General features: G+C 44.2%; 1 protein-coding gene across 1 annotated transcript in view; it reads right to left on the reverse strand.

Annotated features, from left to right (window-relative positions):
• ABCC10 (ATP binding cassette subfamily C member 10) overlaps positions 1-13091 on the reverse strand; it is a 161627-nt gene that overhangs the window by 12008 nt on the left and 136528 nt on the right. Inside the window, exons 15-17 of the mRNA XM_069236268.1 lie at positions 11413-11756; positions 4911-5080; positions 2070-2230 (exon numbers count right to left, since the gene is read on the reverse strand). Of these exons, the coding sequence (XP_069092369.1) occupies positions 2070-2230; positions 4911-5080; positions 11413-11756 (675 nt within the window). The remainder of the gene's footprint in view (positions 1-2069; positions 2231-4910; positions 5081-11412; positions 11757-13091) is intronic.

Raw genomic sequence — 13091 nt, forward strand, 5'->3', positions numbered from 1 at the left:
GCGGGGTACATTGGCGAGCCACTGCTGGGAGGAGCGGAGAGGTCTGGAAGGAGAGTACCAGGTAAGGCGGTGGTTGAGGTAGTCAGGTCAGATGTTGTGGAGTGTCTCTGTAGGTGTGTACAAGGAGTTTGAAGTTGATCCTCTTATCGTGTGAGCCAGTGGAGGTCTCTCAGATGTCTTGTGACGTGTTCTCGATGGGGGTGCTCAGGATAACTCTGGCGGCGGTGTTCTGGATTTGTTGCAGCTTGCTCTGGTTCTTCTTGGAGGTGCCAGCATAGAGGGCATTGCCATAGTCAAGTCTGCTTATGATCAGGGCATGTGTCACGGTCTTTCGGCAGTCGGTTGGTATCCATCTGAAGATCTTCCGTAGGAGTCGGATGGTGTGGAAGTAGGTAGATACGACGGAGTTGACCTGTCTGGTCATGGTGAGCGCTGAGTCGAGGATGACACCGGGGTTTCGTGCGTGGTCTGTGAGGGTGGGTGGGGACAGTGATGTTTCAGTGCTAGAATCACTGATCTATTACCCTGCAGATCTTTTTTATTCATTTCAAAGTAAATGATCTGCTGATCTCTAGGTGGAAGTTCCATGAACTCTGCGATTATTAGGTGCAAACTTCCCAGACTGTCTTTTGGATGAACCCAATATTGCTTCGTTTACGCCGGCTCTGCCAGGTGTTCCAGCCCAGCAGCTCTCGCTCTTAGAAGTAGCTCCGTTTTCCTTGAGGATTGCTTCTAGCAAGTAAATGTTTTATTCATGGAGTGCAGATTGATCGCGGTCTACTGGGCCTCATTAGATAGTGCGCGGACTGACCCGAGTCTCAGCACCCACAGACCCAATGTAAGTGCTAAGACAGAGATTTTGAAGCAGCTCAGTGGACAGGGGCAGAGCATCTTCTATAACCACTGTAGCGTCTGCACATCTGCGGTAAGGACCTGAAGGCCAGCAGTAGCCTATGGTTTCTTCACCGTCATATTTACTCAGCTGGAAGGGTGGATGAGGCTGGTAGACAGAGGCCATTTACATCATCTACCCTTAGTGATGGCACCTGGGCTCTTAGGGGAATCTTCATTTTATTCTATGCTTAATCCAAAATTATCTTTAAAACTCCATACAGACGTGCATGGCGTACAACTGAGGTAACGTATAATATGATTGTCAATACATGGTGTTTTTCAAGCCTAATAAACTTGTTTTGAAAAAAACCTCTAAAGACGCCACGTCAAGTGTCACACTCATGCAAGTTGGTGGACACGGGCTCCCAGGAAAAAAATATTTTATAGATTTTACAGTCACTTGGCAGTTTAGGGATTAAAAAGACACTTGTCATATTGCTCAATCATACCACTTTACCTTTCGTGTTGGACACAAATAGAACTTTGAACTTGTCCCTCATCACACCTTTGTCTAGCTGAAAAGCCCACCATCTATGATTACTGCTCCAGTTCTGTTAGAAGTGTGGAAATCAATTCATGATGAGATTGGCCAGGCTTAGAACCTCACCTCATAAGATATAAAAAACTGATTCCCGTCCCCATCCAGTCTTTTTTCAGCATGTAAATGTACCAGTCTGGAGTTGAAACTAGATTTATGATGAGGTTTTAAAAGCAAGTGTGGAAAAATGATTGTACAGAGCTTCCAACCAAAACGCTTGTGAAAGAGTACAGGAAAACACGATCGTACAATGTATAAGAGCTATGGTAGATGTTTCCTCCAAGGGAAACCCACACAGAGAGCTCACGTTTGTGTACAGAATGAACATTCTGCTGTCCAACAGGATTCATGACTGCAGAGTGGTACCTTTGGACAATTCCTCAGCCCACCAGGACAGCAGGACAGGTAACCACTGACACGGTGCAACATGCTTACCTTTTCTCGTGCATCTTGAAGAAGTTTTGCTGCAATTCTTTGAACCGATGGTCCTCAAGGTGGCAAGAGGATCCTACAGGCACTCCCACAGGTTGGTTTCAGAGCGCTACTCTAAACCACAATAGGGAATCTTCAGGTCAGGCAGACGGTGCAGACCACTTTGCACCCGCACCTGGTGGCTATAGAGACAAAGCATAAATACCTGGAGGTCGTCTGCCTGCGGCTCCATGGGAAGATCTGAAGAGTACTCCTCGGCTCGCTCCACGCTCACCATCATGGTCTCTGTCTGTGTGAAGCTTGAGATGAGGCCTGACAGCAGGTTGGTTACAGAGAGGGCGTATGAGAGCGCCAACCCCACCAGTCCTGTGGGAACAGAGGAAAACAAACCCGTGTCACTTCGGTGAGGGGACCTGCATGATCCTGAAATGTTGGGGTTACCAGGTTTGGTGGAGGCAACAGAGCTTCAGCCATCAGAAAAAGGGAAGTTCAGCTGATACGTATACCTTCTAATGCAATTACCAAAACCTCAGTGCGCAGACCAATACATGAACAAAAGGATTCAAGTAATATGCCCAATATCTATGTAGGTCCTGGAGGAAGAGGAACTTCAACATTAAATGTAGCGCTTTACACAAAAGGACCCCACTTCCTTAAGCTATGTGAATGAGGCCTAACAAGACTCCAAGGTGCAAGTACAGTGTTACCTTGGACGCGATACAGGTCAAACACAAACAAGCGTCATGGGGGCGACAAGCATTGCTGGCAACAGGCCAAGATTCCCAGTGCTCCCTCGCTCAGTACAGGCTTTACCAGCAACTCTTCCCTGGCGCTTCATAGTCAGATCTCATCCGTTACCCAGATTTTCAATTACAAACCAGTTGAAAAGATTTCGTCCTTTAGTACCCTTTCCTGTTGCTACATCTCTCCTGCAGACTCCTATTTTCGTTTGTTTACTTAGCTCTGTTCTCTAGGTCTGTATGCCTCAGTACAGTCTTCACACACTCTTTTTAAGTTTCAGTTTTAATGCTTATGATTTTTCCAATGTGTTCCACTGTAGTAGTTCATAGTTTTCCTTTTGTTTTCAAAGTCATCCTTTGTATATTGTTATTTAATGTTAAGTCATTTGCCTTTCCCGCTCGATCTAATCTGCTAACCGACTATCCGCCCATCGGTAATTTGCTTCATTCATAACTCCATAATTATACCATTTTCTATATAGCTCTTCAGATATCCTTTCTGCAATTTTTAAGCGCTCCAAAGAAAAGGTAGGTCTTACCCTGGATTGTATTTCCCCTACCACCATCATTTTAGTATTAAAATACATCGTGCTCCACGGAGGGAGTTTTGCCACCAAAGAACCAATCCGCCATGCACAGCCAGTCTTTCTCTAATGGACGGTGACTACCATCTTTTTCGTAATTAAATCCAACATGATTAAGTTACTCTACCTCTGTTGACTGTGACTGACCCAAACTCTGGCTTGTTGCCAATAAATGCTTAAATTTATTATTCTGTGTTCTAGCACTTTGGATAAATGCTCTGTACAAACTAGATAAACAGAAAGACAACTGGATTAGGGAATCGACACATTGCATATTTCCAAACAACATCTTTTTCATCCAAGAAACATGTTCAAGAGAAGCAGCAGATGCCCAGGATGCAGCATGGACAGTTGCTGCAAACGGTTTGCCTGGACTGCAGTGCAGGATTAAACCCGGTAGGAAGACAAGGACAATGAAGTAACTTGAGTTAAATTTAATCCAAGATACAGGTGCTGGTGGCCACTCACTCGCACAGGAGCCAATTCTCAAACTTCTGCTCATCTGTCCCTCTAAATCCTCTCTCAGCTCCAACACAAAATACAAGCGCCCTTGAGACAAACACTTTGAATATAAACACTAACCAGTGCAAAACAGTACAATTATGAATATAAAGAATAACACAAACAAATGTATAAACCTCCCAGGTAAACCTGCCTCCCTTGAACCTGGATTTTGATGCGCTACGTAGGCTTCTATAACAAGCAGATATCAAACTCTTGTTGACTCTGGATTATCATCTCAATCAGTTTTGGTTCTTGTTGTTACCGCTTTTCCTTCTACGGTGTTTAGTTATTTATAGAGCGCATTCAGACCAGAGGTATTGAAGCGCTAGGCAAGTAAGAAGAGGCTGATGCGGAACGGCCACCTACAGCGAGAATAGCCAAGTGTTTAGATGCTTTCGAAATGGCAGGAAGGGAGATATTTCTCTCATTTTAAGAGGGAGCGAATTCCATAGCCTGACGGCTGCCACTGAGAAGGCTTTGTCTCCCCATTTAGCTTTTTACCATCACTGTCCGACTAATTAGCTGTGGTAGTGGCACCACGTAAAAACTAAAAATAAATAAATATCACAGCAGATCATAGCATTGCAAATCAAAGTGCAAGCTGGCGTTCAGTCTACAGTGCAGGACAAGCATTGGCAAAGCCAGTAGGTCTTGTGTTGGCCATTTGGCTTTGTCAATGCGTTTTCGTCATGGTTTTTGCAAAACATTACTGTTGAGGAAGCTGCTGGAACCTCATCAGTCTAAAAAATAAATAAATAAAAGCATTGGCTAAAAGCAAAACACAATGCAATAGCAGTTACTGGCACTTAAGGGAACTAATTTGTCTGTGGATGTGCTGCTTGTAAAAGGGCAGAAATCTGTCACTCGCAGTGAAGTTAGCCAATATCTTAAGTAGGCTCATCCACTGCCCGATGGTATAAGCTGTAGCAGGAGGATTTAAAATCTGAATCACACAGCAGTAGACCAATGGAGAAAGAGTGCAGGCTGAAAGCCCCTGTAAGTAAGTATTTTATACATATAAAATGTTGTGGCTAACACCAGACCTAACAAATGGGTTAATAACCTCATATTAATGGAAGAGAGTAAAGGTCAAGTATTTAAATAAGTAGAATATGAGCACAATTGCATTATAGGAAGCAAGTTCACCGACACCATGGGGGCGGAGAGGAGATGGGGCTAAGAGCAACACTAGTGGCAGGAGATGGTCACTGAATCTACCTGGATCTCCAGATTCCTTTTGGTGCTGCGCGATTGCTATCACTGCTATGGCCGTAACTACGATGACACCAATCATCTGTAGACGTATGTCCAACCACTGCATGGCCGTATTACTGACGTACAGACAGCGCTGATTCCTCTCCAGACGTTCTTCATTATCTTGCTCAAACCTCAATGGGGCACAGAATTTACAGATTAGTGTAAAAGTTCAATAAAGATTTAACCATTATTTATAACAGGTTACGATAACAAAAATACCTTCCCAACAGGTCAACACAAGAATAACAACCCATTTGGAGAGGTGTATGTATGGACCACAATTCACCTGGTTAACGAAAGAACAGTCGGAGACTGTGACAGACAAGAGTATCACAACCCACAAAGCAAACAACAACAGAGTTCCGAAAGCTCAATATAGCAACAACGGAATTTCAGCAGCTCAAAGTAAGAAATAAGCATGATTCATACAAGCGTATGTATGGACAAGCCAGCATCCCAATACCTACGCTAAGGACAACTCAGTATTCGCACCATAGATCATCGTATACAACCTAGTATTCACATAGGAAGCGACAGCCTAGTTGTTATAATGCCATAGAGTTGTCAAGAGTGAAATGAAGTACACTCAGGATATGGCTTTCTTCTTTTGTTAAACTTAAATTAAGATCACAATCGTGGCTCCCACGCAGTTTTCCATGGTCTACATGTTTATGCAAACCAGGACGGTCCCCGCCTCATGCCAACCAGTTAAATGACTATTCACCAGAACAACACACAGACTCACAAATACCCCTGAACTGCTCATTAAAACACAAAAAAAAAAAACATTTTACTTCACCATCATTTAACCTTCAACACAACACCAACCCTGGAGATTTTAAGAACTTTGACAGAGATTGGTGAACCTTGATCTCCTTTTTAACACTTTGTGAGGTTTTGTGATCAGCACATAGCCCCCCACAATTTACCTCCCAGGACCTAAACCTTCTTTTACTATCAGAATATTGTTTAGCAGCAGTATGTTTCCTGAGAGGCCTTTCAAGCATCTCACAATCATCATCAACATTGTCAACACACCCAGACTTTGAAGCATTAATTCACTAGTGTTGTCTTTAGTTCTCTTCCCCTCAATAACTTAAAAGGAGGCATTAGTAGTGCTACGTAGAGTTGTGATGTACCCCCACACCTTTTGCTTCGTATGGGAACCCATGCCAAGATAGGCTGCTACAGTCATTTGGACCCTGTCTCTGAGGAAATGGTTGGCTCAGTCAACACAGGGTATTCAAGGCAACATGCAAGTGTTTGATACCATCCAAACCCCAAAAATGATGCATCTACATTGATAAAAAAAAACAGTGTCATTTTTCTTAGGTGAACTTTCAACACCAAAAATACTAAAAAGGAATTTGATCACACACCCTTTGTTGGCAGATTCAACAAACGAGAAGAAAAGACATTCAGACTAATAGGCTAATAAGACGGTCATGTATTTCATGCTCAGAGGTAGCAAATTATACCAATTGAAAAGTCCAAAGTCATGTTATCCCAGGAGCCTCCCGGCATAGCATGCAATGTTTTTTTCTGCTGTTTCCAGTATTCCTTAGACATCAAACACTCAGGCCAATTATTCACCATTCGTACCAGACGTGCATCTAACAATGGTCACTAGTAAATTGCTTCAATTGTTTGCTAGTGCATCTCATACCTAAGTGACCTTCATGCGCAACTTTAACATGTTTTTCTGGTGGGATGAAAATATTTTGACTCCTGACCATTCCTTGACAAAGATACGTTCAGTTACCACCTGGGCATAAACTCATCAACTAAGCACTTAAATACCTATCCTCAGGGCCAGCCGAGCTTGATATTATTCATGACTTCGTGCAGTGTGGTGTCCTGCTAGTAGGCAGCACATCATTCGGCCTCAGTAAGCACACCATTACACTCTGCATCCAAGGCAGCCACCACACATTCACAATCCTGTACATTCACTTCAGGTAAACTATCCTGCAGGGGCATATGGGACAAATTATCCGCACCAAAGTTTTTCCTTCCGGGCACATACGTGATCTGTATCCTTGAAGTTTAAATGGTATCACCAACCTAGCTGAAACTGTGCAAACACCATTACCACTCATTAAGTCAACAAAGTGGTTGGTGGTCTGTAATTATCTGAAAGGCTGCAAAAAAATGTAAGTTTTGAATTTCTCAACAGCCTGTGTGCAAGTAGGGACTTGATGAGTTTCTGCCGGATCGAGAAGCTGTGACACAAAAGCAATAGTCTTCTCTTTAGTGTACAAATGTTGTCCTAAGACGGCACCGAAACCATCTAGACAAGAGTCAACGGTGATGATACATTTTTCACCAGATAGAAATGGTTTCAAAGCTGATACCTCCACAGCTATATTTTTTAACTTTTCCAGTGCCATGGAGGCTTCAGATGACCATTCAAATTTCAAGCCCTTCTTCCTTTCTTAAACAACTATCTCAAGGGTTGTACAACCAAAGCATAGTCATGCACGAAACAGGCATAATACTCGCTTAGCCCAAGAAAATTACACAAAGCATCTTCATCAACAGGTAGTGATGCCTCCCTGATAGCATGGATCATACTGAACTTTTGACTGGATCCAAGGAGATGTGATGGAGTGATCCAATATCATACATTCTAGGTAGAATTTTTGCCTTTTCATGGCTCATTGTCATGTCTCTATCTTTGAGAACTGACAACATACATTTCAGAATTTCATTATGTTTAACAGGGTTCTATGCAAAAACCAAGGATTCATCCTGGAACATCTGACTGCTGTGATATCAATAATCAAGATGTCCATTAATGAAATACACTTGCAGCTGAGGCAAGCCAAAACATCAGATGTAGATGCTTGTACACACTAAATGGAGTCACAAATGTGATTAGTTTTTGTGGCTCAACAGCAATCAGAATTTGGTAATACACTAAGCACAGGTGGGATTTACCGAGGTTGGCCAACATCATGGATTTGGGGATTGGGACTGCAATTAATGAGGATAGTCCTATTAAAAGTGCACGGGTTGGCACATAAATGTACATCTATGGATTTTGTGCAGGAAATAACTACAGGCAAAACCCATTCAGAAAGCTGTAGGTTGAATTACCCCTTACAAATACATACTATCAAAAAAACCTTAAGTTTACATTTATATTTCACCCATCCAACGTGACATCAACATAAACCAACATTACTGTGCTCATATACATAAGAGATGAAGTTCAGGCATAGTGGCATGGTTCCATCTGCTTCTGTGCCTTGCAGGAGTATGGTTTCCCAGTTCAGGCCTTTATCACATCATTTTGCAGCATGCTGCAGTTGTGCAGCAATATAATAAAGCTGCAGGTCATGGAGGATCAACCCTTCCAGTGCTTTGTCCAATTTTAATACCTCCAGACAACTCTGTTCCTCTTTCACACTCACAACAGTAAGGCTAGCAGACTATTTCTCAGAAGACATGTTTCAAGACAGGGTATATGGCATTTTACAGTATGGAGGCTCCAAGCCCCTTTAAGATCCTACAAAGATTATACACATGATGTAATGCAGCAGCACGGGACACTCATACAGCCAGGTAGAGGAACGCCATCCGTTGCCACTGCAGTACCATATCAGGTAGTTCTGACTGTATTGTCTTTCTCAGATCTGCTAAAGGGTGTTGTACTGTCTTCTGTTTCTTAATATATAGCCCTGGGACGTCTGCAAACTTGTCCTGCATGAGAATGGGCACAGAATCCCAGAGTCAAACCAAGAACACCAAAGCCTCATCCACATATAGGGAGACCACAAAGAGTATGTTGTCCACTCATATCCTCCGTGGCTGCATTTCTAGCCTAACCTATATTGCCAATGGTTTCATTGCTAACACAAACAACAGTGGTGACAGTGGGCATCCCTGCCTGGTCGTCCTCCCCTACTCTCGAGCTGCTGGGTTTTCTGTCACCCAACCTGACTTTGGGGACTGGATCCTTATACTGGAACCTCACCCACTGCAGAATACTTGGGCCAACTCCCATCTTAATGAGAACCTTCAACATGTACTTTCAGCTAAGGGAGTCAAATGCATTTTCAATGTTGAGTGCTACTAAGGCGCAGTCATCCGCAGACTCCTCTGTCGAGGTAATGACATGGTGTAGGGTTTTATGTTTATAAGCATTTTGCAGCCTGGGATAAAACCACGTTGGTTCTCATGGACAAAGGCCAGAATCCTGGTTAATACACTATTAGCTAATATCTTGGAAAGGATCTTCATATCCACATTCAGCATGGACAATGGCCTGTATGAACCACGTTCCACCTGGTTTTTCTTAGGTTTGGGCACCACTACAGCAATGGCCTCCCTCATGGAATTCAACAGTCTCTCTCGCTGTCTCACTTCCAAGCATGCCTCTAGGTGCCTGTCTCTTCCTACATACGCTTGGTAGAACGCTGAGGGGAGTCCATCCCCCCAAGAGGCTTACCTGCAGGTAGGCTCAAACTGCAGCGAACTCCTCCATAGTAATTTATAATTCCAGTTCTTCTGCGTCCTACAGAGTTGACCTTGGGAGTCCAAGGGGCTTGAGGTATGTCTCAATCTGTGATGCTTTCGCGTAGACAGGCCAGATATACTGACAGGGTATCATTAATGCTAGGGTGAGTCATCGCTCTTGACCCATCAGGCCAATATCATGGAGGCGGGGATTCTCTTTTATGAATCCAGGCCAAGAATGTATTGATTTGTTCCCTTCCCTGTGTAGTGTTTGCCTGTAGTATCTCAATGTATGTTTATCTGGTATGTACCAGGTGTCTGCTATATCCAGACTAAGGGACTGATTTATTTGGTGGACGGGGTTAACTCTGTCAGGGCAACAGAGTATATTACTCTATTGCCCTGACTAAGTCCCCACGTGCCAAATTTAGAGGTGACCATGAAGCTGGCAGTCAGTTCTAAAGCACTGACTGGAACCGCAGTCATAGCTGTTCCTAATAATGCTTTGTTAAGTTTGACAAATGGCTCTGTCAAAATGCTAGAGCCATCTGTCTAACCTATTTTTTAACACCACCCTCGCTAAGGGAGTTATCTCCCATAGTAAGAGGGGAATTTCTAGTATTTTACTGCCCCTTACTGCCAGGGTTTGCTTGGTGATGACAGGCAGTAAAAACAACAATATGTCTGCCCATCTAAGCTAGGTGGGCAGATATATAGACAATTCTCTGACGCCTCTTACTCTGTCAAGCAGTCGGAGAAGTTTGGCGACATCAAACTTGTTCTGGGCCGTGGCCAAACTATAGCCTACCTGCATTTAAATCGGTCAGACATGCCATTATCCTGGCAGTAAGGATACTCATCGCCAATGTGATGGAGCATCCTTACCACCAAGATATACATCAGGCCCCAAGCTACAGTCTGGCTCACGCCTGCGCGGCATCAATATCTCTCTGCACTTGAAGCTGCACTAATCTAGTCTCCTGCTGGGTCAGGACGCATTGTGGATGCTGCTTTATTCTATATGTTTTAATCAAGCATTCGCGCCCGAGCACTGCCTTTAGGACCTTCCATTCCATTGCATCAATATGCGTAGATCCCCAGGTGTTTTCTAGATATCCCTCCAGGCTTGCCCTGATCTGACAGCACTGTTGGTGATGGCCTCTGGATTCAACCGCCATGCCAGCGTTCATCCTTGTCCCACACCTCCATCATAGCTTAACAATAACGGAGAAGGGTTGGAAAAGAACCTGTTTAGGTACTGGCCGCCCCATACCTCGGGACTAAACTCTCTGGCAACTAGTATGCAATCTAGTCTGCTGTAAGGATTGTGAGTCAGCGAATGGCAGGGGTAATGTCTGCTCTTGGGCTGCATGATTCACCGGATATCAGCGCGGTCTAGTTTCACCATTATCTCGTGGAGTGTAGCCGTCTTTCCTGGTTTGATATATTGCTTACGGGGGTATTTATCCATATAGGGCCCAAGCCCAAACGAGGCGGCCAAGCTCAGCACTCTCATAAAAACATGAATGCAAGAATGCTTTGGGAGGGGAATGAGAGGGAAACCTGATACACAAAAGATAAAAAAGGAAAAAAAAAATGGGAACAGAACAAATGTTTTTTATGACATGGTAAATAGACCAATAGGAAGAATGTACTTTGATTGGTCAGGGTGAAGGTGTAGCAGTGTTTTCAATATTATTGTAACATTTTGGTTTGATTTTGGCAGGATAAACATCTTGTTATCGAGACTTGTGGTGCTGTTACGTATGCAAAACATCATTATGTGCTCTGTATTTTCACTGGATACACTATCTGCACCATACAAACAATGCATCCACCTATACTGGTGCTTTTTGCACTGTTCGCAACTTTTCATCACAAAAAAAAATCACTAGTCATTCTGGTTGCCAATGTTAAATCAACTTCTGAAGAACACCAACCAGAGAGAATATAATCAGTACGTTCCTGGCTGTTTTATTTTAGTGTTTTTTTCTGCTCTCACCTGTCTGTCGCCCGAGATGCACGGATGGTGCTCAGCCCGGTGAGGGTCTCGGAGAAGTGGGTGTAGATGGGTGACAGGGTGATGCTGTACAGCCGCTTCAGCTCCCGCGAGGTGTGGCGGTAGTACCGCTGGATGTAGAAGTACAGAACCGCCAGCGGCACCATGACCAGGACGATCCAGGGTAGACCGTAACTGATCATCACCACCATGCCCAGAAGACCAAAGACATTGGCCAGGAAGATGTTCAGAATGAAGGGAAGGCTGTCGTCCACGCAGTACAGGTCTGATGAGAAGCGGTTAATGATGCGGCCCATTGGCGTGGTGTCGAAGAAAGTCACAGTGGCCTGTAAAAGGGAGAGAGGATGCCAAGCACACCACGGCTTTCAAGTCAAATTTGTTCTTTATACGTCTTAAGGTGAACAGTAAACGAAATATGCTCAAGTGCCCCTTCCTGAATATTTTCTTCTTAAATCTTATATCCTCATAAATATTTGTACATGTCAATGATTGTCCGAACCCTCAGCACACATGGGATAGCTACAGAACTTTTGCTTTATGTATCGTATGGACAAAGACAACATAATTCACATATCTTACACACAAACACATCACTTGTCACCATTTTGAATGAATCACACACATATCTGAGTAAAGCTAAAAGTGTAAAATAAATTAAATGTATATAGCATCTTTGTCACTAGAAATAAAAAATATATGGCTATCTTGTGCATATTGTGGAATCTGACAAACCTACCACCAATACAAAAGTGCATGAGGACATAACATGTAAGTAATAAATAATCACCAGGAAGTGCATCATAAACAAATTTTCCATTTTTCTTGATCCTCTCCGAGAAACTATCCCTTTTTAAAGTCTGCCCCTTCAACACAGGGTTACATGGATGGTCTGTACCTCTAATAACGAATACTGACGGTGTCACTAATGCTCCTCTCTTCACGTGACGCACAGTGGCGTCTGCTACCTTGCTCAGATATGTACAGGGGGGGCAGGGTAGCCAAACGGCATTGCAGCTGTTCGTTCTAACAGATTAAGGGGCTGATTATGAGTCTGATGGACCAAAACATCCATCCGCCAAACTGCCGACGGAGAGGTCACTGCGGTGCTGGTGACCTCCCCGCCAGCCCCATTACGACGTTCCCGCTGGGCTGACTGGTGGAAAGCGAGGTCTGTGCCATTCAGCCCAGGGGGGAAAGGTGCAGCGGCGTTGCCGCCGGCTCATAATAGACCCGGAGGCTGCAATGCTGCCTCGCCCAGGGGGTACCAGCACCCTGGAAGAGCGCACGGTCTGCATCGCATTTCAAGGGTGCTGGGCAGGGAGATCCCTGCACTTGTTCCCCACCAGCCTTTTCGTGGCCGCCATGAAAAGGCTGACGGAGAACAAGGTTGTAATCTGCAGGGTGGCACTGACTTCAGTGCCACCCAAGCTAATTACAACCAGGTCCACCGTCAGCCCGTCGGATCTAGGATCCTGGCGAGGACGGCAGTAGGTTGGCGGGTCTGCCCTCCCTCAGAACGTGATGGTCTGAATGCCACAGCTGCGGCTGTCCAACCACCACTGTGAGTCTGGCAGTCCCAGGACCGTCAGACTCGTAATCGGGGCCTAAGATATAGTAGAAATCAAATGATTTTTTTTTTTACTTTTCCAGGTGCGTTTGTT

This window comes from Pleurodeles waltl, chromosome 5 (genome assembly GCF_031143425.1).
Source record: "Pleurodeles waltl isolate 20211129_DDA chromosome 5, aPleWal1.hap1.20221129, whole genome shotgun sequence".
NCBI classification, from domain to species: domain Eukaryota; kingdom Metazoa; phylum Chordata; class Amphibia; order Caudata; family Salamandridae; genus Pleurodeles; species Pleurodeles waltl.